The 24,749-nt window shown below is 36.7% G+C and overlaps 2 protein-coding genes and 1 long non-coding RNA gene across 4 annotated transcripts; 2 read left to right on the top strand and 1 right to left on the bottom strand.

Annotated features, from left to right (window-relative positions):
• Positions 1–9,991: 9,991 nt before the first annotated feature.
• On the bottom strand, positions 9,992–12,451 carry LOC113306071. Its single transcript, XM_026555059.1, has 6 exons — positions 12,272–12,451; positions 11,960–12,054; positions 11,789–11,866; positions 11,010–11,691; positions 10,770–10,966; positions 9,992–10,568 (listed from the first exon to the last, which is right to left on the bottom strand). The coding sequence occupies exons 1-6, from the start codon at positions 12,449–12,451 to the stop codon at positions 9,992–9,994; spliced, it is 1,809 nt and encodes a 602-aa protein (XP_026410844.1).
• A 2,951-nt stretch (positions 12,452–15,402) lies between these two features.
• Positions 15,403–17,032, top strand: LOC113303201. The gene is made up of 3 exons (XR_003337349.1): positions 15,403–15,445; positions 15,910–16,010; positions 16,923–17,032. It is a non-coding gene; the product is annotated as an uncharacterized LOC113303201 (long non-coding RNA).
• Positions 17,033–18,515: 1,483 nt separating this feature from the next.
• Positions 18,516–23,042, top strand: LOC113303145 (protein OBERON 3-like). Of its 2 annotated transcripts, XM_026552145.1 has the most exons (3): positions 18,516–20,595; positions 22,162–22,754; positions 22,837–23,042. In XM_026552145.1, exons 1-3 carry the CDS (start codon positions 18,720–18,722, stop codon positions 22,840–22,842), a joined length of 2,475 nt encoding a protein of 824 aa, XP_026407930.1. In that variant the 5' UTR covers positions 18,516–18,719; the 3' UTR covers positions 22,843–23,042. The 2 variants fall into 2 exon arrangements, with proteins under 2 accessions (XP_026407930.1, XP_026407929.1); XM_026552144.1 differs by having other exon boundaries at positions 22,162–23,042.
• Positions 23,043–24,749: the final 1,707 nt, after the last annotated feature.

The following is a 24,749-nucleotide window of genomic DNA, read 5'->3' as shown; positions in this document are numbered from 1 at the left end:
ATGGTTAATTTAGTTCAATATGCTCGACATAACATATCTCACGGAACAACAACTAAGCTAAAAAATCAACTTGGTTGTATATTGCTCAACATAAGATACATTACAGAGCCTCACAGTAATATGGATTAGGCATGATCAATACTGCGGAATACAAAAGGATTCATTCTATTTTCCATCACTATTTGCATAACGATATTTAATAGACATAATCCTTGAAAAACAAAAGATTTTAACCTATCTTCCATCAAATATTTGACAATATAGGCTTAATTTGTATTTGTCAAAAGTCCATTCATTCTTTTATCAATACGTGAATACCAATCACGAACGACTTTACTTTTGACAGAGTATGGGAAAAACATAGTTCACGGTCGTAAACCCCAATATCCCATAACAAATTGCAATATAACAAATCATAAAGATTAATACTGCAACAACATCATCCTCCAAAAAGTTTTTAGAGTTTAAACCAATAAACCTAAAAAAGAACAAGAAGATGAAAAATAATAGCTATGTGTAGTCACAATTATTGCTATTCAAAGCACTAGTTTCCAACTACATCAAAAAGAAGACATACTAGGAAAATAAACAAAACTCAGTTTTCCTTGATGATTTCATACCTCTGGAATGGTCAATCGAAATAAGAATCACTGATATCCTTGATCTTGTTGACCGTAGAGACCCCATGTCCAAGAGTGAGAACATTAGTTTTTCGATCAATAATGCGAGCAAAATGTCGAGCCTTAGTGCAGTCAAGGATAACTCTCTTTTGACTCCTAATCAAGATGTTCTGAGTACCAAGGATTTTTGCTTGTCCATCAATAAGATGGTTCATCAGCAGTTGAAGGTTAGCAAGTTCGTTTTTTACTTCATTCTGAACGAGAATTAAATCCTTGACAAATTCTCCAATACAAGAGTTATACTCTTTACTTTCAAGCATCTTCTTCAGAATAAACTCTTGAGCAGGATCACTTCCTTTGAGATCATCCTTTACAGTAGGGTTAACTTCTTCTTTGGGAACAGTTTCCATCGAGTTCTTTTTTGAAGATTAATGAACGCATATATGAGATATATATATGTTCAAGTGTACACCCTAGATAGAAACTCGGGAGCTCCTTGAGGAGATATGGACGTTTGTGGACTAAGCCATACGCAAAAAAATAATGGACCCAACCAGGAAAACTGCATACTGTGTCACTTTCAAAATTTCTCCAGCCCTAAAAAGAAAGGTCACGGGGATGAAAGAAAGAAATACTAAAAACTCATATCATAAGATATCAAAAATACAAACCGATGAAAATCATCTAATTACTTGAGAATCTCTCAAACATCATCCTTGTATCTCTAAAGTCAGATACAAGAACGGAACATTCTGCTACTAGGTAGCAGAGGGAGACACAGTATAACCATAGGTTTTGAGAAAGTAGTTGTGATTTCCACCAGGATATATGACCTCAGCATTTCTTGTTTTCCCTTAGAAGTTTCCAAATATAGGAAAATTTCTCACAACCCTTCCCGAAGGTTCAAGAAAAGAGGCTTTCTGATTACTGAGTCTAGGACCTCTAGGGATCGGTTTTAGAGGATTTTCCGAAATGGGTCTCCATACTCTAGACTTAGATTTAACAGAGTTGTTCTTATAAGCACATGACATGCTTTCATTAGCAACACACGGATTTATGCCACTAGGATGCACAAGCGTCCTGTAATGATTTCTAGGGAAGAGATCATTTTTATAAGATGTCTGGTTTTCTGTGTACATAAGGTTCACTGCTGTAGTCGACTGACTGTTTATTCCATTGACAGTGAAAACAAAGCAAATTGTGAAGTTTAGCTATTTTTTTCCTCCTGGAAAAACAACCGATAGCATAGTGATTCCTTTTTCCACAGAAAGTACAGGTTCGTGGAGGAGAAGCAAAACATAGCATCTGTTTTAACTTCACAGCCCTGTAAGAAGATGGTAAGTTATGAAAGATTTTCTCGACACACAATCTTCTCCTGGAGAGTATTTATTCATGTATTGTATGTCAGGAACAGTTTGAACAGAAGAATTTCTCCTTAGGACAGAGTTATCCTTTTCCAAGGAATTGCACTGTTCATGGGCTAGTGAAAGGGATGCTTCTAGTTTCTCTTTTTCAACATGAAGTCTGTCAAGATCAGATGAATGCGTCTTGATCAAACGTTTCTCTCTGATTGAGTTTTCTTTGACCATCTTTTCGAGAACACTAATTTTTTCACGCTGTAAAATAGTTTCTTGAAGGAGTTTTTCAATATCCTTAGAGAAGGACTCAATAATGTTATAGAGTACACGTTCTCGATCAATTGACTTTTCAAATTCATCGATGAGTTGATCATGGTTCTGAAGATCAACAAACTCAGTAGAATTTCTTGCAATTCTGGTGAGCTCCATTTCAGCTTTTTCCTTGTGTCCAATGTCTCATTGGAGGAAGAGTGGTCAACACCAGATGAAACAATCTTCCTACCTCGGGATTCAGAAGAATCAACTAAGGAGCAATATTTTGAGGTATTCCCAAGACAATTGTCATAGTTGAAAGATTTAGGAGGCATCTTGGTATGCGTAGGAGATTCTGTCCTCGGACTCAGATTGCTACAAACACAGACTTGTAAGGTATTGAACGTGCTTTCCTGATCTGATACCAATTAAAAAGGCGGGGGTCTAACAACACCACCCAATATTTTGCTTAGCAATCTGTATGGACAAACTCGAATATACTTTTAAGAGAATCAACAAGACTCAATCAATTAAAAGTATATCAACGAGTTTATATCTCTCCCTTGATTTGATTTACTTAAGCAGGAACTGCGAGTTCTAATAAAATACTAGGAATAACTTGGATGGTACCAAAGACCAATATCCAAGGATCAATCAATGACAATCAACAACCAAAGGTTGGATTATTCTAATTGATGATCTAAACGCACGACCTGTATTATTTCAATTGTAAAGATAAAACAATATAATGCGGAAATTGAAATAACACAGACACCATAAATTTTGTTAACGAGGAAACCGCAAATGCAGAAAAACCTCGGGACCTAGTCCAGATTGAACGCACACTGTATTAAGCCGCTACAGACACTAGCCTATTCCAAGCTAACTTCGGACTGGACTTTAGTTGAACCCCAATCGGTCTCCCACTGATCCAAGGTACAGTTGTACTCCTTACGCCTCTGATACCAGCAGGATACTGCGCACTTGTTCCCTTAGCTGATCTCACCCACAACTAAGAGTTGCTAGGACCCAAAGTCGAAGACTTAACAATAAACAAATCTGTCTCACACAGACAAGTCTATGAAAGGATCAATCTGTCTCCCACAGATAAACCTTAAAAGGTTTTGTTCCGTCTTTTGATAATAATCAAGGTGAAAAGGAACCAATTGATAATCCGGTCTTATATTCTCGAAGAACAGCCTAGAGTTATCAATCACCTCACAACAATCTTAATCGTATGGTAGCGAAACAAGATGTTGCGGAATCACAAACAATGAGACAAAGATGTTTGTGATTAATTTTTATATCTTGCCTATCGGAGATATCAATCTCAAGCCAATCAATATGATTGTACTCGTACGATAGAAGATGCAAGATCAGATCACACAACTACGATAAAAGTAGTATCGGTCTGGCTTCACAATCTCAATGATGTCTTTAAGTCGTTAACCTAGTTTTAGAAGAAGAAAACCAAAGGTTAAAGGAGAACCGACTCTAGTATGCAAACTAGTATCACACGTGAGGTGTGGGGATTAGTTTTGCACAGATACTAGAGTTCCATTTATATAGTCTTTCAAATCAGGGTTTGCAATTAAGTTACCTTAGTAACAACGCAATCAATATCCATCTTTAGATGAAAACCTGATTTAGATTCAAGCTAATATTTCTCAACCGTTAGATCGAAAACTTAGCTTGTTACACACACTTGACAACACACGCTTCTAGGTTTGTTAACCGTACCCAAACGTATGCACTTATTGGTTCAATAATAGTTAACCAAAAGGTTAGCCATATGAGCATTCCATATCAACCACGTTCTTCTTCACCATAACTAGTTCAAATGATTTCAAATGAACTAGTTAGAGAGTTGTTCAATTGCAAAGAAATCTCATGTACTACACAAGACACAATTGAAGCAAAGATGATTTGATTCACTCGAATCGGTTCATGAACTTTTATAGCCACGGTTTACCAACTGCATTCCTTAGTCTTTTTAAGTTTAAGTTCAGAAATCATCTTCAGATATATAACCTTCTCAAGTTCGCAGACTAGGTTCGCGGACTTAAGTTACTGGGCAGAGTTCACAAACTCCAGCAGAAATTCTCGGGTATGAGAACTTTGCCGGTTCGCGGACTGAGTTCGCGGACTTAGCTTCACGCAAGTAGTTTGTCTACTCCAGCAGAAATTCTCGGGTTTGAGAACTTCGGCAGTTCGCGGACTTAGCTCACGCCATTCTTCTTGTTCTCTTGATCAACAAAGTTCGCAAACTTTGTTTCAAGGAATAGGAATTACACATAAATGTGTTTCCACAACAATGCTTATGTACATCATTAGTTATGTAATCTAAACTCTCATTTCAATCATTGAAACATTCTTAGAGGATGTTATATAGTTGTTACACCATTTCTCGTCAAAGAAATTTTCAAGATGATTGAAACATATCATGACTTTCGTCACATGGTAAAGATAAACTTGGTTAAAGCGAAAATCTTACAAACTCATATTTCGAGATATAGATAGGCGAGGTATACTCGGCTCGAAATACCAAATGTGTATAATCAAAGTTTATATATATAGCATACGACTTCTTGTCTCAAAGAGTAGGAGATATAGTAGATAGACTTTTGAGTGATAGATAAGCTCAAGTCTTCACATACATTTTTGTCGAGAAGTTCCACCGGTTCCTTGAGTAGTTCGTCTACCTGTATGATGAATCGCCATGAAGTCCTTGAGCTCAACTACAGTTTCTATCCTAGTCCGAGACTTAGCTATAATATACTAGAAATCAAGACTTATAATTTTGATCACTAACATTGACAAACATGCTTGAGATAGCAACGCATGCGAGTACGACCAAGCAATGCTCTAACAGTGGCATCAGAACCTATAGAAGGAGAATGTACCAAAACTAGAGCTGAGATGAGATATTTTTCACTGATAACCCGAATGAAACCGAAGGATCCAACTATGTTGGGGTAACTAGATGCGAAGAATGAAATCTTGCGTATAATGAAGTTAAAACCAAAGTTGGATAGAGAGATTGAAAGAAATGCTGAGGACTTGGTAGTGTTTTTTGGGATGTACCTGTGCATCACTGTTTTTTTTACCACAGCAAATAGAAGCGCGTTTACCAAGAGCCAATTTCTCACTACTTTGAATAATTGGATTGAATGAAAAAACCAACTGGCCAGTTCATATACATAAATATCTAATGGATAGCATTAGGAAACATATCGACTTACCACTTAAATTTAATGGTTGTATCGTACACCTGTGGGTGAGTTTACATGTGTATATTGTTTTACACCAGTTTTAAGTTGTACCAATTTACATGTTTTGGTTCTTTGTATTTGTTGGGTCCTAACATTTCTAACTCTTCACCTGTTTGTTAATGCAGTATTGGTTTGCTGAACACAACAACAACATGACGGCAAGCAATGAACAAGGTTTCCCAAGGTTTCTAAGGTGGGTAATAAGTGACATCAGTATAACAATCAAGAAAGACATTAATGAAACTATGAAAAAGGTAACTCGATAACTTTCTTACGATAGTGATTTCTTCCTACATGTGTACATTAATATACACCTTGATAAGGTGTACAAAATGGTGAATTTTTTTTGAATTTTGTCATGTGTACAACAGTATACACCTATAACACATGTGTAAAAAGATGTACACCTGTGATCCATATTGATATTTTGGCATGTTTTCAGATGCAACCCGGATGGGTAAAAGCTTGCAGTGATGAAAAACAACAGATTTTGGATGAGTACAGAAAAAATAGGCAAGAAAATAACATTGATGCACTGAAAGAAAATTTGTACAAAGCAGTACAGCAAAGAGATGAAGTAATGGAAGAGCTTTCTGACTTGCAGGTTAAACATGAAAAGCTTGTTAGCTTCATTGAAGAAAAAAGCAAAAAAATTCATGCAGCTGATCTGAGTAATGTGCAAAATGATAAGGATCTTGTTGATTTAGTTGTTGACACCTTTCAAGAAATCATTTCATTTAACAAAGCATTAAAAAGTGAGGATGAACGTGATGATGATGAGCAGGAGGAGGAGGAAAGTGAGAAAGGTGAGAAAAGTGGCAAAGGTGAGGAAAGTGAGAAAGGTGGTGATGTGGATGATAGTGATGATGATGATAGTAATGATGATGATGAGGAGGAAGAAGGTGAGAAAGGTAAGAAAGGTGGGAAATGTGGTGATCTGGATGATTATGATGATAATAGTGATGATTATGAGGAGGAGGAGGAGGAGGAGGAAGGTGAGAAAGGTAAGAAAGGTGGTGATCTACATGATGATAGAGATGATGATGATGATGATGAGGAGAATAATGATGATGATGATGAGGAGGAGGAGGAGGGTGGAAAAGGTAGTGATCTGCATGATGATGACAGTGACAAAGAGGGTAGCAAAGGTGGTGATGAAGAGGATAGAACTGAATCCCAATAGAATGAAGTTCCATCTGAAACTCCTAAAAAGCCGAGGTATAACATCACTTTTATTAAATCTGGCAGTCATTTATTTTTATATTCTTTATGTGTGTACATAGTTGTACACCAGTGTGCTAAAACTCATACCTTTTTATCAAAACTTGTATCTTTTAGCTCTCATTCATTAAAGACCAATGAGGGAAATGAAGAAAAGGATATGGAGGATGGAAGTGAATATGACAAAGGAGTTGAGTCTGAAACTGCTAACAAGCTGAGGTATGATGATCTAAGCTCGCATTTCTTTTTCATTTTTTTTGTATATGTAGATACTTGTACACCACTGATAAAAATCAAATAAAATTGTATTTCTCAGCAGGCCTCTGTCAAAGTCCAATGAAGAAGAGGATGGCAAGGATGGAACAAGCCTAGGAGTTGAGTCTGAAACTGCTAACAAGCCGAGGTATAAAGAAAATGATCTCAGCTCGCATTTCATTTCATTTTTTGTATATGTGTACCAAGATGTACACCTTAGTGATTTCTTATGTGTGTGTACAATAGTGTACAACTTTGTACAACCTAACAAAATTGCATTTTTTTTGAGCAGTTCTCTGCCAAAGACAAATGACGATCAACAAGACGAGATGGACCTTGATAACCAGGATGTGAGGAATACCACTCAAACTGCTGAAATTGATGAAGCTACGACAAGCTATATCTCAGCTGGACCTTAAAGGCATGTTATCGGTTGAAGAAGATGTCTTTTTACTCACACAAGGAGAAGAGATAGAGAATGATACTTATACATCAATTGAGGACCTTCTAGATAACTTGTCTAAAACTGTGTTCGTAAAGCTTGAAAAAGGTTGTTACAGAACAAAAACATATGAAGTGAAGGAAAAGATGGCAACCCTGATCCGCCACGATTGTCCAAGCTTTCAATTGTTGAGCCAAGAAGATCCAAAGAAGAATTGTCAAAAAAATTATTATCCAATGAAGATGTACGAGAAAGGATCGTTGCTGAAGCAGTGCAGTTCATCCAACAACATGAAGATGAATTTTTTAGCATTCAAGAGCAGAAGACACCACCAACAAAGACAAGAGCATGGAAGATGAAGGAAGCAGAGATGTTGAAGACAAAGGCGGCTAGCAAGTTGTCTAAGAAACCACAAAAGAGAGTTGCAAAGCAAAAATTAGATCCTGATTTCACTACCGAGGGTAAAACCAGACAAGTTAGGATGAAAGTGGATCACAAAGGCAAGGGTTTAAAGAGGGAGAAGAACCAGGCTAAACTGCACCAATAAAGAGAAAGGAAAATGAGTACCATCCTTGTCGCCCACTGCCATATATTCGTCAATCACCACTATACCATGCCATGGAACCAGGACAGGACAAAAGAAGGGTACATAAATTCTTCGACTATGCAAAACTGATGTAAGTTCACAAAACAATACCTCGCACTATATGAATGATTGAATCTTATTGAAAAATAGGTATGTGTACCACTATGTACACCATGCTAACATTTCCTTTATGATTCTGCAGCTCTGTAGCTTGGGAACTAACAAAACTCGAAGATCCAACAGTCATGGAACAAATTCTGATTGTGGGAAAAGTACTTCGTGAACTGATGTTCAACAAGTATCTGGACCAAGAGGTACTGGAGTTCTACGTCCATCGACGTTGCACAAAAATGCTCAGAGATAGCTTTCGTCATCCAGATGATCAAAAGTACATGAGATGTGAAATATGAGTCCTACTGCATGTGTAAGTTTCTCAAAAACAAATCAAAAATGTCATATATAAATACTTTAATGATGTGTACATATTAGTACACCTGATTGACATGGCGTGTTTTATGGGTTTGTAGATTTCTTTAGGAGTGGACATAGATATACACCAGCATGCCATATGATTGACACATGCTATGTTAAGTGTTTGCATGAATGCTTGATTGTTAGATTTTATATAGGTGTGTACATAGTTGTACACCTGTATAATACATCATGAATACATCTATATCATACATATGTTTGATATATAGTAGTGTACATGCTTGTTAGTTTTCTGGTCTGATTTAGGTGTACCTAATTCATTTTATTTTCCAAAAAATTATTGATTGTAGTACTATGTGAAGAACAATATCATCAGCGAGGTACAAAAGCTTGTGGATGATTTCATACAGGACATGCCTGGAAATCTGGAAGTTCTTATAGTCCACATCAATCACTCTACAGTACAATTGGCAGTAGGAGTTCACTGGTCGCTTTTAAAGTTTGATTTTGAAGCTGAAGAGTGGAAGTGGTACAACTCGTTGCACTCAAATGAGGACTATAAAGATGATGCACAACATTTGGCAAATGTGGTGCAATTGGAACTCAACAAGAAGAGAGCGTTAAAGGGTGATGCACCTATAGAACCGCATGAAATAAACATCATGCAATGCCCTGCACAAGGAATCAATCCAGACCGCCTCCTGTACACTTGTTATTTTATGAAACGAAGTATGAAGAAGAGAAAGAGTATCGAAAGAGATCAGCAGAGGGCCGAAGACATTTGTCAGGAAATGAGAGCAAAATTGGTGGCCAATATGCTGAAAAAAGTCGGTATGTATGAATAGGTGTGGGATATAGCAAAGGATGAACAACACAAGGAGTGACGCCCGAGTATGGAAAATAAACCATCGAAGAGGAAGAAGAGTTTTTAAGCTCATTATACAAGATCACTTTCTGAATTGCTTCTAAACGTTTTTTATCTTCAGATAATCAATCTTTTTATTAGTATACTTTTCAAATTTCAGTTTTCAATACCATAAATACCTTAAACTAATCTTTTTATTAGTTTCAATTTAAGACTTATGACTACTAAAAATACCTTGAATTAATCTTTTTATTAGTTTCAATATGGACGTGTTGAAAGTATACTTGTGTCAGTACTAAGGTGTATATTACTGGTTAGTAGTGTACATGATTGTGCACATTTACTGACAGAGCAGAGATTTATAATTGTACAGTAAGGTATAATGGTACACATGTATTGACAGATTTCTATAATTATTCAAGCCTGCAGAACTGAAAACATAGAACTGAAACACTAAACATATAATTGAACAGGCATTAGCAAAATAAAACATAGAATATTATACATCACTAAAACATAGAATATTACTAAAGAAAATAAACAAGTAGCATCCATTGTACATCAAGGTGTACATAATGGTGCACATGTAAAAAAGACAAGTAAGAAAACTAAAGTGCACAGGAAGGTGTACATAATGGTACACATGTCCTGGCACTAATTATCCATGCCAAATAAAAATGAAAAGACATTACCAAAAGTAAAAACCAAACATAGAAAAAAGCATCAAATCGTGGGACATGTAGCTCTGTTGTGGTGACCAAAGTTGAAGCACTTTGTGCACATCATAGGCCTCTTTTTCTTCTCCCAAAGTATTCTTGAAATGTTGTGCTCTTCGTCTACCAGGTAGAGGAACAGGAATAGGAACAATAACCCTATCACTAGGATCATAATACTGCGGCTTGTCATAATTGGGGATTGGCAAGATGATCTCCTGGTATGTATTGTTGTACCATTCAGTGTTGAAGTATGGATCAACAAATGAATAAATATCCTCCCTCGTAGCTTGAATGGCAGCACAAGCATGTGCACAAGGAAAACCATTTACTCGCCACCTGTGACACGTACAAGTTCTCTCCAATAGATCTACAGAATGAGACCGAGGAGACTTGACTTCATACAATCTTTCCATGGATTCAACAACAGTCCAAGTACGACCTATGTCGATGTTTTCCTTTAGTATAGCCTCGTATACGGGAGTGAGCCTAGTGTTGAAATTTTCAAGACCTTCTACCATTCTCTCAGAATTCTTCTTCATAACATTTAAACTAAGATAATAAAAACACAAAACATAAAATCAAAACATGATATAGAAGAAAAGCAGATAAAACATGTGTACAAAAATGTACACATTAAGGAAATCCATGTGTACAACAATTTCCTTATATCAGAATCACAAATATAACATGTGTACAAGTATGTACACATCAAGCAAATCCATGTGTGCGACAATAAAAAATAAAACTCACCGTATCGCATCGAGAAGAGCAAAAGTAGACAACTTTTTGAACTCAAAAATCCAGTTATTGAATGACTCGGAAAGAGTTGAAGAGTGAGCAACATATCTGCATATAGGGAAAAATGCATTTTCCCATTTCTCGTTTGGAATAGTCCTGAGATACTTATCTAATTGCATGCATTCCCCGCAAATCTTCTTCAAAGTTAGCTGCCGTGTAAGAGTAACCAACTTTGTAAAACAAATCAATTACGACCTTGAAATTCGCATCACCTGATCCAATAGGGAGATTGTACTTGATGTGGTAAAAGCAATAGCTGTGATATGAATCAGGAAATGATTTTGGAATGCCCTGCGAAAGTCCTTCGTGACGATCTCTAAGGAAAAAAATCGGACGACGATCGACCACTTGTTTAAGATTATCCAGAAACCAAAACCAATTATCTTTGTTTTCAGCAGACACAAGAGCAAAGGCAAATGGGTAAAGACCATCATTTCCATTGATACATGTTGCAACCATCAAAGTACCCCTGAATCTACCAGTAAGGAAAGTAGCGTCCAAGTAAATCATGGGCCTGAGATACCTATATCCATGCTTGCAAGCACCGAAAAAAATGAAAATCCGCTGAAATCTTCTGGTTTCTTGGTCAACTTCAAATTTCACCAAGCTATCATGATTAGTTTGCTCAATGGTTTTGACATACCAAGTTAAATTGAGATACGACTTCTCGTCATCACCAAATTGTTTTTCAAATACGGCTTCTTTCCCTCTACGGGCATGGTGATACTTAATATTGGACCCATAAGTCTTCTTAAAAGGTGACATGATCTGTCTGGGTTTTAAAGTGGGATCACCCTGTATATTGTCGGTGATCAAATGCTTAACTAACTTGGTTGTCACTGCAGGACTCTTCAGCCTCAAACCAACACCACAACTAAAAAAAAAAAAAACTGGAATAAGTAATATGCACCACAATGTACACCTAATAAGATCTCAAAATCAACAACACATATGCAAAAGAAAGCACAGACCAAGCAAGAATATGTAATATACACCACAATGTGCCACCTAAAAAGCCTACAACAAGTAATGTGCACCACAAAGTAAACCTAAAACAATCCCACATATTAAAACCTAAAAATAAATAACGTGGATCACAAAAACAAGAATCAGTAATGTGGACTAATATGAGCACTACTAACCTGTGAATAACATTAGAATCTTTCAGCACAAACCGAGAAATGTCACCATTCACAGGCCCAAAGTGAATCCTCCAACCATAATCATCTTCTTCGAACTTTGCAGTAAAACGAGTCTTGTCGTTTTTAAGAAATAACAATCTTGTGACCAGTAGCCATCTTGTACTTATCAACAGCAAGCGTAACAGTTTTAACACCACCCATAAATTCTCTACCAATCTTGTCAAAAATATAAACTCATTCATCGATAATCAGAGGCTTGGCCTTGTCCGCATCATGATCGACCACTCTTAGAAGCTTAGGACTTTCACTTACACAAGAATTTGCAGTACTAGAACCAGAACTAGTACTACACCCAGAATTAGAACGAGAAGTATTCTTCGGAATCACATCGACATTCAAATAGATATCTTCATTGTTCATAAGAATAACAAAACCAATTAAACTTTGCAGTTGTATATCGCCTTGTACAACAACTACTTGATTAGTATCCATATAGCTCAAACATATACTCCCGGGAGAAAAAGTCTTCCATTGCTTACATGCAAAATGCTTCACTTCATCTACTGTGCTCGAAGTATTAACACGAAAAGCAGCATAATGCTCACCACGATACAAAACAACATGAATAAACTTCTCAGACATATTTGATACCCCTACATATTACAAAAGAAATAATAATAAACATTTGAATCTTAAAATCAAAATTTCAGATTTGAATAACCTAAAACTTAAACAGTGCACAAGAAAGTACACATTTAATCGAAGCCAAAAAATCAAATAACCGAAAACCTAAATCAAAAATACTCCATCGATTAATCGAAGATATAAGCTTCAAAATCTTACTAGAACACATAATTGAATAAACCGGAAGCCTACAATCTAATATTAGTTTGATTTCATATCATGCATCGTAACACCAAAATCAAAAAACAGTAATCAAAATCATTTAATGAAAATCAAAAGCTAAAATATAACAAAAATCAAATCAAGAACATACAAACAACAGATCGAATTCATATCAACAACTCATAAAATAAAAAAAAAGTAAATATCAGAAATAAAATTCAACGATGAAGAAAAAAGAAAACTAACCTGAATTCATGTTCTGCTGCAGAAACGATCAAATCCAACCTAACCTTTATGAATCTGTTAAATCACCTCTGAAACTTATATCTGGATCGATCTATCTCTGAATCTATCGTAAATTCAAATCTGAGATAAAAAAAATCAATTTCAAAACACTTCAATAGTAACCTAAAGTCGAATTATGTTGAAGAAACGATTAATTAGAACAAATTCTCTCTGAAACTGCTGTTAAATCGCCTCCAAAATTCTTCTCTGACCGGATCCCTGTCTTGAATTCATGTTTGAGATCCAAAAAAATCGATTTCAAATCCTAATTATATATATGGAATCGGCTCAAGGGTAGTTAGGGGATATTGGAAGTACAGAAAATCGGAATCGTTTCTGCTTTTGGACTAACTCGTCCATATTTGGACTAAAATGTTGGACGCGGGGCTTTTCTGGACTAGAGAGTACTAGGCCTGAGATGAGCGGACTGTAGCGTCCCAAGCCCGGTAACTTTGGGACTAAACGTCAATTTCTACTAATTTTAGTGGGTGATGATTAGGGGTGAGCATGGACCGGTATGGACCAGTTTTCACCTCATCCGCGTCCAATTCAATATACTACGGATTTAAAATTTGGCATCCGCATCCAATCCATCATCCAATGGATGCGCGGATGAACGGATTGGGTGCGGATAATCCAATGGATTTGTGTTAGTTAAAATTATAATGAAAAAATAAAGCCTATATAGATGACTTCTTATAGAACCTACACATTTTATATATGTATATAAATATAGGAGTGTCATAAAACTATCCATATATTTTCTAGAAATTATATAAATGCCCTTAATCTAAAGGGTATGAATGTCCAACGTATTTTCAAGGTTACATCCGAGTCCATTCCGTAACCTGTTGGATTTCGAAAATTTCATCCGCGTCTACCCCATTACCTATAGATCCTATTATAGTGCTCTTAGTTGGTGGCAGGTCCACCCACTAAAGCCCAATAACCAGAGGTCCATAATTAAAAAAAAGAAGAAAAATGGACCCAATTTTTTATCACTTGGTCATGTACACGTGCGAAACTAGGAAAATATTTTCGATAAATGTCTGGATTACCCTTCATACATAATAACGATAAGACTAAATCAGTCACAGAGATTTTCATTTTTATTTTCATTTTCTCTTTCCACGACTCCAGCTCTGCGTTGAAGATCGAAGAAACTCCATTTGAAAGCATCACCGACGAGTTTTATTGAATGAATCATCAATAAAATCCAACAAACAAGATAAGTTTCATCTATTTTGATTGTTTAATTCGGTCGTAATCCTTGATTTATCAGTTTGGATAAGAATGTACAGAAAAATCTATGGTTTCAAAAACCCTAATAGCACTAAATTCACTTTGAATTCCTAACTCGATTCACAATTAGTTTTTAGATCTGTAATCTCATTTCCTTTCTCGGTGATTTTAGCTAAAGATTGGTTGTATAAATCTGAGTTGTTGATGTTCGATTGTAGATCCGTGGTTGCAGGATCCGGTAGTACATATATGTCGTACTGATGGTATTATAATTGTTGTATATGTTTAAGATGTGTAAAATCCATCTCTTTGTTTTGAATTTTTCTTGTTTATGAATCTGTTTTTGTAATTGATATTATTTTGATTGGGTGGATTGTCAATTTGAGATAATTTTCCGTTTTTGGTAGATTATTTTTTTTCCCAGTTAAAATCATACTTTTTCTTGTTGTTTTAATTTCATAATCAGGAGTACATATGTGATGTACTGAATATAATACGGTCGTTGTATGTCTATAAAATGTGTAACATCTAAATTTTGTGTATACGTGTGTGCTTTGTGTAAAAAAAAAGTATCAGTTTGATAATATAATGAATCAGCATTGGTATATGTCTTTCTTTTAATTTGGTGCAGGCCTTTGTGGTTGGATTCATGCTCTGTTCTTATTCGGATCTAGAGACTAACATAATTCAGGTAGGTAGCTCTTAAGTTTTTTATTATGATTATTCTTTTATAGTTGATTCTATTTTCAGTTGATTTTGGGTGTGATCCAGCAGTGCATATATGATGTACTGTTTATATCAGTATGTTATATATGTAGTGCTGCAAAAGAATCCAGCAGTGCATATATGGCGTACTGAAAAAGAATTGTTTTGCTTTTGTTATATTCATTACTTGTTTTGATATGCAATTGATTTTTAGTTTTTGAATCCGCCTAGTGGATATAGGTCGAAGAAGAACGATTTGTCTGTTGGTAGTTTAGTTCGGGTTAGGCGTAGGAATGGATCGTGGTGGCCGTGGCATATAATGGGATTTCCTGAATTTCCTGATGGTTGCGTCCTTTTTCTGAAGGATCAAACTCCGGTGAAGTTCTTGGGACGATATAATGCAAACATGTAAGTGTTTCGATATTCTTGTTTATGTAATCTTGTTTAGTATGAAGTGTGTTTTAATGGGTGTGCATAATGTATGTACTGCATTCTCATGTATTTTTAGTGTGTTTTGATGAGAGTGTGTAATGCATGTATTGCATTCTCATGCATTTTTAGTGAGTTTGATGGAGTCCATAATGAATGTACTGTATTATTCCCAGATAAGTATTGTAGAAGGTTTTTGCAGCTTCATTTGGTATAATTTGGCAGTGCATATATGCTGCACTGCTGAAAATTCAGTTTATATACGCTATACTGACGAGAAATCAGTGTATAAATGTTGCACTCTGTAAAAATCACAGTCTACACTTCATAGAACATTATAGATTTACAGTAGCTGCTGGTTTTTTGCTCCATAAATATTATTCTGTGCTAAGCATAACCAAGTAATCCGCTTGGAGTTTTTATACATTTTTTGATCATCTCAGTTGGTCACTTAGCAGGGGGCTCAACAAGACGTGCTAGTTGATATGGTTGCATAAAGTCATTCTTACAAGCAGAGATTGGTACACCTTATCAACACAACTACGTAAGACTCTTGCTTAAGTTTCTTTTTTCGCATAGAGGAATACCAAAAAAAAAACTAATAAACAGTTTATCTCCTTGCTATACCTTTTTCTCTTAGTATACCAGCACAGTCGTCTATCCGCTGGACAACCCATAACGATTTTAGTTTCAATTTTTAAGTATATTCACTCTATAATTACCCAAGTTGGACTAAGTGAAGTATTGTTCATTATGGGGACATTGATAGGATCCTGTACATATTTTTCTTAACATTAAATCCGTGTTATTATGTTTAAAATCCACTGAAAATATGAGTGCATCCAATATGTACTGATAGTTGTGAAACGAAGACTTGCCTTTCCTAGCATTACACATATGTTTAGATAGAATTAGTTGTTTTTTGTAACGCGATCACTGTCATGGTGTGAACGGAAGAATTTTGTTTCTTAACATTATCCATTGGTTATATGATCTTTTTGGGTTGGTAATGGAATTGGCTTATTAAGCAGTTTATGTGTCGGTTCGAGAACGATTTTTTTTTTTTTGGATTATACAGTATGAATTGAGTTTATTCAAGGATGATTTTTGTAGATGTAAAACATGAACTGAGTGTAGGTATACTGTCAATAAATTGGGTGTATAAGTACTGTCAAGAAATAGTTATTTGTTGCCTTTGAAAAAGAAAGGACCGAATAAATTGAGTGCAGATGTACTGTCAAGAAATTGAGTACATCATTTATAGACTGGAAAACATTTTGCAGGATTATTACTCTTCGTTAGTTGGTATGGTTTGCTAAACGCCTACACGTCTTAAGAGTTTTCATTGGTAATGGGTGATAAGTGCCTTAAATAAATCTTTTGAATGTCAATTTTTTATGCTTTTCTTAGTTATTTCTCTTGTATTTTTGTATATTACGTTTGTTTTATTTTGCAGGCATTTTGGAGTCATGTTACATGAAAGAAGAGGAGAAGAGGCATAATTCATCATTTTGGCTACGCTAGGTGCTAATGGATTTGAAGCCAAGGCAGTCACACTTATTAATCGGGGTATCCACCTGCTGTGATAAGGGCCAGTCTTATACGCAGCAACAACAAAGCTAGGTCCTAATACACTCGACCAGTTCCGCTCATTTCATCTCAGTCTACAACCAAAATACGAAGAGTTGCTGCCAAGAGTTCACCGTTGTCCAACAATGTCGACCAGCAGCTAGTCACGGTTCTTGTGGTCATGTTTGAGGAGGAAAGGCGTGATCCAGAAGCTCAGAACAACACGACAGAGTGAGAGATTAATACCGAGAAACCAGTTGGGAAAGAGTTGTTGTCTGTCATTGATTGGAATGAAGATCAAGGGAGATCAGGACTGGGATCTCGAAGCTGAGAAGGAAATAAAGATTGGGTATTCAATTTTGGAGAGTTTGGTTTGATTTTGAAGTCGTTTTGCTGCCAAGAGAAGGCAGTGAAGAGAAGACAAGTTGCTTCCGTTATGATGATAAGTGATGATAAGTGTTTCTGATTTTTGAATGAATTAGAAATGTCGATGCTTGTGTAATTTAATTATTATCGCAGGGAAGGAGATTGAAAGAGCTTAGGATTCAACATCAAGCTCAGAACTGTATATAAGCAAACTGCACACAGGTTGTTTGTAGAAAGGCCGGAAAGAGCATTTCTTCACAGTTTCAAGATCAGCTGCGACCAGCTTAGTATGTCAGATGTAGGAGATGTTAAAAATGCAGACAAGGGATTGTGCAACCAGTATTCACAAATCCAAGTAAGTCTTTTGCAGTTATCAGCCATGGTTACATTGGTTGTACAAGGGTTCGACCAGACTTTCGACAAGAGTTTGAGGCGAGTAATCAGTGAAGAGGGCAACAGTTCTGCCCAAGTATTGTGTAGCTGCTAGTCTTGGCTCGAGGCTGTGCACAAGGGCTGTCTGGCAAAGGCAAAAGCTTGATTTAGAACTTGAGATAAACATGGAAACATTGGTCGAATATTCAAAGATTGGGTTTGTAAAACTTGGACGAAAAACCAGTTAAGAGAGTGAAGCTTCTTGCCGTTGATTTTGATAGTTAACAGTGCAGAAGATATGTACTCGAATTTATAAGTATATAAGCTGTGTACTTAAATTTATAAGCAGCGCAGCGGATATGTACTCAATATAATAAGGGTGTAGACACGCACACGTTTGGTAGTAGAGGGTATTATGGTCATTTCAATGTTTTCAATTAATTTTGGATTTCCAGATAAAAAAAATTCCGGTTAGACCCTACTATAAATAATTATATGGGCCCAGGACCAACCAACAAATTTTCCTTCGCACAAATACCGTTGGTCTCTGTTAAATCAACGGATTACGGATAGAATGTTCACCCTATATTGACGAGGTCGTGAACCAAAACTCGTCAGCATACTGATGGGATTCAAAAAAAAAAAACAAAAAATACCTATGGCCCCACAACCACGCCAACGCGTGCCGCATTTCAACAAGGAACCTTGAAACTTCAAAATTCTTATTCGAGTAAACCTGTAAACGGCTAGAGGAGAGAGAAAAAGGAGGAGAGAAAAAATGCCGCTGCAACCAATGGGTCCCTGAGAAAGGTCAAAGAAGTAGCAGAAGAAAGAAGAGAGAAGGGGAAGAATCAGAAGAAGTTCAGAGAGGTAAAATTACAGAAGAAGTCCAAGGTACCGTTTGTTAGTTCTTTTCTGGTATTTGCGTTTCTCTTTTAATTTCACCATGTTTACGGAGAAGGATCTCTCATCAAATGGTTTTATTCATGGAACTGAAAGTTCAAGAAGCAAAATTAATAATAACCATGTATCTGTGAAAAGTAACGGAAACCCAGATTCAAAACATGATTTAAGTGAAAAGAGTACTAGTTTATTGAGAGAATCAGAGATGAGTCATGATGGGTTTCACCTGAAACCCTTGAAAATCGGAAATTTAGGTTCTCAAGAACTCACTTTAAGTTATCTCTGTGATAATTCTAAAATGGGTTTCCATGATAAGGAGATACCTGGGAATAGTTTTTTGAGTTCACTCGAGAAAATTAGGTATAAGGGTAAAGAGATTGCTTTGGATTCTATAAATGCACATGTAGAAGAAAAATTGGTAGAGAGGGATTTCTTGCAATTAAATGGAATTAGTGAACGTGCTTCTTCGAAAAGAGAGGTCATTGATGAGGAACAAATTGAAAGAGAGAATGGAGAAAAGAAACCAAAACTGGAAACCCTTAATCTCACTTTATCTCTAACTGATCAGGCTCCTGTGATTCCAAGGCCTAGTAGGAGCACCCATTCTATGATGCCTTCAAACAATAATACCCGAACTGGGAGTTCTGATGATTTTACAGCAGCATCACTTTCTTATTCATATTCACACCAATTCTCGCACAACCCTAGCTGCTCTCTCACCCGAAATTCAACAGAGAACTACGAGTACTCTGGGAGCCACAGGAGAGAGAATGACCAGATTTGGTATGGTGGTGAGGGGACTAACGGGTCAGTTCATAGTCGGTTTAAACCAGTCGGAGATGGGGTTAGTTTGTCAAACCACGGTGGTTTTGGATACACCTCGATGCAGAGTAACCCTAATCCACTGATCATTAAGGAATCTTCCAACAGTCTTTACAGACCAACTGGGTCCGAGAACAATTCATTTTTTCCATCCGAATTGCCCGCTAGACCAAAGAAAGATACTCAATCAGGTGATTCAAGAGGAAGACCGTCCGAGCAAAAGAGGGTTTTTGAGCATTCAGATGGTGTGAGGCCACGCAAATTAACAAGCCCTGAGAGACTTCTACGCGAATTAGTTTCTGAGTCTATCCCTGTCATGTCACAGATATTTCAAGAGCTTCCAGATGAAACAATTAAATCTACTAAGGAGCATTTGAAGAGTCTCATTGGGATGCTTGATAAGAGAGAGGAACTAGTGGGTCTTCAGAACCGTCTAGAAAGAAGGTCTGATCTCACGTTCGAAATGCTTTCTAAATCCAACAAAGCGCAACTTGATATCTTAGTTGCCATAAAGACAGGCCTTGCAAGTTACTTAACCGGGAAGAATCATTTACCTACTTCAGAACTTGTTGAGATCTTTTTGCTCATGAGGTGTCAGAATGTGAATTGTAAATCTTTATTGCCCGTCGAGGATTGTGAGTGCCAGATATGTTCATCTAAGAAGGGGTTTTGCAATGCCTGCATGTGCCCTGTTTGTTTTAACTTTGATTCAGCCAATAACACTTGTAGCTGGGTTGGCTGTGATGCATGTTCACATTGGTGCCACACTGTCTGTGGCATCCAAAGGAAACTTATCAAGCCAAGTCCCCGTTTAGGAGGACCGTCAGGGACTACAGATATGCAATATCATTGCCTTGGATGTGCACATGCTTCTGATATGTTTGGATTCGTTAAGGATGTTTTCGCACAGTGTGCAAAAGATTGGGGGCTTGAGAATCTAAAAGCAGAACTTGATTGTGTCAAGAAGATCTTCAGGGGTAGTGAGGATCCGAAGGGAAAGGAACTGCAAATGAAAGCTGAGGAAGTGCTCTCTAAGCTTGAAAATAATCTCATTTCTTCAACGGATGCTTGTAATCATATCCTTCAGTTTTTCATATGTAAGTCATGCAACTTTGACCCTCTTCTTTTTACATATACCTCAGTTATTATCTTAACAAACTTCAGTGTTCATTAGTTTCTTTAATTCAGTTGGTGATAGAATTGCATTAGTTTCTCTCCCTGAAATTTTTGGCATGTTCTGCTTATGGTTTTGGTGTCTGGGCTATTAGAATGAGCGTGCTATTTGCTTATGGCACTTGGATAACTTGAATTATATGATTATCATATCGTACATAGGGATGGTTTTTCACTTGGTGATGTTGGATAATATTCCTTTTTTTTATTGCTTGAGGTTTTTTCGTAAGTTTCAAATTACGCAAAAATATATCACTGCATATCTTTGTGAGCTTGATTCACCACTTTTCTCTTGTTTGCTCTTAGTGCGCGTCAAAGTTCCTTTTAACTTCCACCATCTTTGTAATTTCTACATAGCAGAAGTAAAAGCTGACTTTTGAATTACTTTTCACTGCCCCATTATAACTACTTGGATTGCTCCAGTTTCCTTCCTCCCTTCTTGCAAAATATTTGTTGTTATTAGTTGTTCTATATTATGAAAAGTATCAATAAACAGTTCGAGAAACTCTAATATCCCTGCGTCAATGTTAATGATTTCATGTCATAAAAAGAGATCTTAGACCGAATAGTTTATAAATGTACAAAGAGTGAAGTCACTGAAGCTACCCAGCCACATCAATCACTCAGTATTGTTGTTTAAAGTCTTCTGTACAAGAACTAATGCCCATAGCTTGTACGCTATAACTATATAATAGTGCCTTTATGGTAGTTTCGGTTTCATTTTTAATGTCGTGATTCCTAGAAGGGGTTACCAGGAAAATCCTTTTGACATGAGGGTGGAGGTAAATGTGTAAACTCCAAACAGTGTTGATCTTAGGCATCCTTGAATGCATGAAGGATGATACCTAGTTAAATTCGCCCTTGCGTGTACGTTTTTGAGGCTTCATTGAGAGCTTTTGCATGGATTTTTAGTAGTAGGTACAGACGATACAAGGTCCATTTTTTGACTATTATTCGGAAGGATATAACATGAATTTAGCTACTAACAAATAGAAACGGAATGCTCTCTTGCTCTCACAAGCATTTCGAACCAACAACTGTAGATCTAGATTGTCTGTGTACTTTTTGTAACATGTCACATAGAGATTGAAATTGATCTTGCTAAAGTTACCTAGGTCATCCTGGTAAAAACTTGCTAAGGCTCTATTGGTTCCTCGTAACGTTAAGTTAGGTATTTGGTTGGATCCGTCTTCCATGTGCCTGAGTTACTATTCCACTGTTACAATATTTTATTTGGATTCTGAACTACATTGACGTCTCTTTGATTTGTTTTTCAAAATATACAAAAAAGAGAACTTGTTTCTTAGTTTACTTTAATTGCATATCTACTCCTGATTGCTTGTTTGTGACTGTTTGGCTTTGATCTGCTCCATGTGGTAATATAGGTTTTCCTTTCCCTAATAGGGCTTGTCCTTTACTTTCAATAAAGATAGAACTGCGTAAACTTCTGCTCATATTGCTGATCACTACTATGATGCTTAAAAACGCAGATGGTGGCAGCAGTTCAGACTTATCTGGTTCATGTGTTAGTTTATCAAAAAGCTTGTCGGCATCAGTTAACATAGGCCAACAGGTAGATTTGGGTTCTAGCCCGCCATCTAATTTTGTGGCCCCTAAATCTTCTGCACCTTACAACAATAATTCATCTACACTACGGAGGGATTTGCCAACTCATAGAGAGGATAGTTGTCAAAATGACCTTAAAACCCTCATGAGCGGCAATGCTGTTAAAAAGGTGTTGCAGTCCAGTATTTTGTCAGAGGATGGGTTTGAAAGCTTGGAAAGCGTTGTACGAATTAAGGAAGCAGAGGCAAGGATGTTCCAAACCAGAGCTGATGATGCAAGGCGGGAGGCAGAAGGGTATCGAAGAATGGCTTGTTCAAGAAATGAGAAGTTGGAAGAAGAATATGCCAACAAACTTTCCGAGTTGTGTTTGCAGGAAACAGAGGAAAAGCGAAGAAAGAAACTTGAGGAACTCAAGGCTTTGGAAAACTCGCATCGTGATTATTACAACATGAAGATCAGAATGCAAGCTGAAATCGCAAGCTTGTTGGAGAGAATGGAAGCTACAAAGCAGCAATGGGTGTAGTAAATCTCTTCGTCTCCTCTCTTCATATGAAGATCAGAATGCAAGCTGAAAAATGGAAGCTACAAAGCAGCAACGGGTGTAGTAAATCTCTTCGTCTCCTCTCTTCATGTGAAGGTGATGGGGATAAAGGTTGTTGGAAGGTGATGGGGATAAAGGTTGTTGGGTAAAGGTAATGTAAATTGCTTATGTTGCTGTTGTTATTTTGATTTTGTCGTCATGGATTTTGTGTAATTTGGATCTGTGTTATTAAAAATGAAAAGAAAAATTGGTTTGGTATCTGGAGATTTTGTCTGATTAGATTCGGGGTTCTCATCTTTCGGTTTTTTGAATTGGTACTATCGCAAGTGACAGGTCACAACTGCTGTAACTATTAGGTACATTATCAGCAGATTGACTTCATAGCGATTCATTGATTGGATCCCAAAATCGTTGTTGTTCAGTACGGAGATAAATCAGCTCATAAGTCATCGTTTCTGTGGTCTCTGATTTATATATCTTTTGGAAGGGATAATAACAGAATTCGATGAAGTGGCACCTAGAATGTGCATCGCTTAGCTCCCACGTAACTTCTTCCGTACAACACAGCCCTAACGTCATGGCATGTAGAATACCTCCTCAAATATCTATTGATGTCCACTGCGTGTACACCATCGGAATCCTGGCAGGAAAGAAAATTTGGAGTGGATTTGGTGGAAAACTTTGGTGTATTGGATTAGGCTAGGGGTGCACATACCTTATCCATATCGGCCAATCCTACCCTACCCGCCAATGTTTTAACCGTATCCTATCCTACCCATTATTTGACGGGTAGGGTAGCGGTTAGAGATTTCTTACCCGTCGTTAAATGGGTAGGATGACGGGTAAAGCAAGAAATTATCCTATCCTACCCGTTACCCGTTTAATATCGAAAAGACAAGTTAATCCTTCTATAATTTTTTTCTCCTGCCCATCTTTTCGTTATTTTAAAACTTACCAAGGACAAACTAGAAACTTGTTTTCTCATACCTATATGGCTATCTCTTTTCTCTTCTTTCTTATTCCCCTCAAATCGAACACAGAAGACATAACCCATCGCCTTTCCCAGTTCAAACCCTACACCTTACTCCTCTCGATCTTTCAAGGTCTCGGTTAAAACCTTTTACTCAAACAAGATTTATAAAGGGGGATACCAATCATACTAAGTGTTGATATCATTTCATCGATCCAACGACCAGGATCGGTAGGATCTTTTTGTCCTATATGAAACGGTATCAGCACTTAGTAGAACTGGTATCCCCCTTTATAAATCATGTTTTACTCAGTTGGTTACTTTACACCCTAATAATCTAATTCCGACAAATCTGATGGAGAAGTTTTGAATTGACGTCCAATCTTAGGTAATTCCATAATAATCACATAATTATCATATTTTTTTCAATGACATCTGAAGTATGTTGTATTGCCTGGTGTTTCATTTGTATTTGAAAAAATTATTTGAAATCAGTTGAGTAATATGATTGTCATTGTGGGAAATTAACATGCATGTTAACTAATCGATGAAATTTCTCATAGGAATTTAATTTGATCTGGATGGAGGATGAGTTTCAATGGGATTCTCACAGAAACTTTGGTTTATTATTGGCTTTGTTGTTTATTTTGTTCTAATTTGGACAACTGTTGATTTCGGGATAAGGATTCTTCACCAAAAAAAAAAAGATTAGAGTCTTAATTTTCTTTTTATTACTGTAACTGATTTTGAAATTTTTATGAAAAACCCTATACTACTGAAATAGACCCTACTAAGGAATTGTCTTCTCTCATCGAATGATACTACCACCGGTGGGTGGTTAGGTTTAGAGACTGTGTACTATGCAGTAGCAGTACAGACTCACAATAGCAATAGCAGTAGGTAGAATTAAAGGGTAAGACGTGATGTGAAGTGTAATTCGTAGAGTTCAGTTTGGAGTGTCGTTTTCCTAGACTGAATTTAATTGAATGCACATGTGCCGC

The sequence above is a fragment of the Papaver somniferum genome, chromosome 8 (genome assembly GCF_003573695.1).
Source record: "Papaver somniferum cultivar HN1 chromosome 8, ASM357369v1, whole genome shotgun sequence".
NCBI lineage: Eukaryota > Viridiplantae > Streptophyta > Magnoliopsida > Ranunculales > Papaveraceae > Papaver > Papaver somniferum.
The sequence above is the reverse complement of the archived record's forward strand: the minus strand, read 5'-3'. Positions and strand labels throughout refer to the sequence as shown.

Bases quoted from the DNA above. Each gene is read 5' to 3' on its own strand.
- LOC113306071 (XM_026555059.1), bottom strand. From the start codon at position 12,451: ATGGATACTAATCAAGTAGTTGTTGTACAAGGCGATATACAACTGCAA. The intron at 12,055-12,271 runs GTAAGTGAAAGT...TTTACTGCAAAG, and splicing joins CTAGTACTGCAAATTCTTGT to TTCGAAGAAGATGATTATGG. The intron at 11,692-11,788 runs GTCTGTGCTTTC...TTTTTTTTTTAG, and splicing joins ATATTACATATTCTTGCTTG to TTGTGGTGTTGGTTTGAGGC.
- LOC113303145 (XM_026552145.1), top strand. From the start codon at position 18,720: ATGTTTACGGAGAAGGATCTCTCATCAAATGGTTTTATTCATGGAACT. The intron at 20,596-22,161 runs GTAAGTCATGCA...TTAAAAACGCAG, and splicing joins TATCCTTCAGTTTTTCATAT to ATGGTGGCAGCAGTTCAGAC.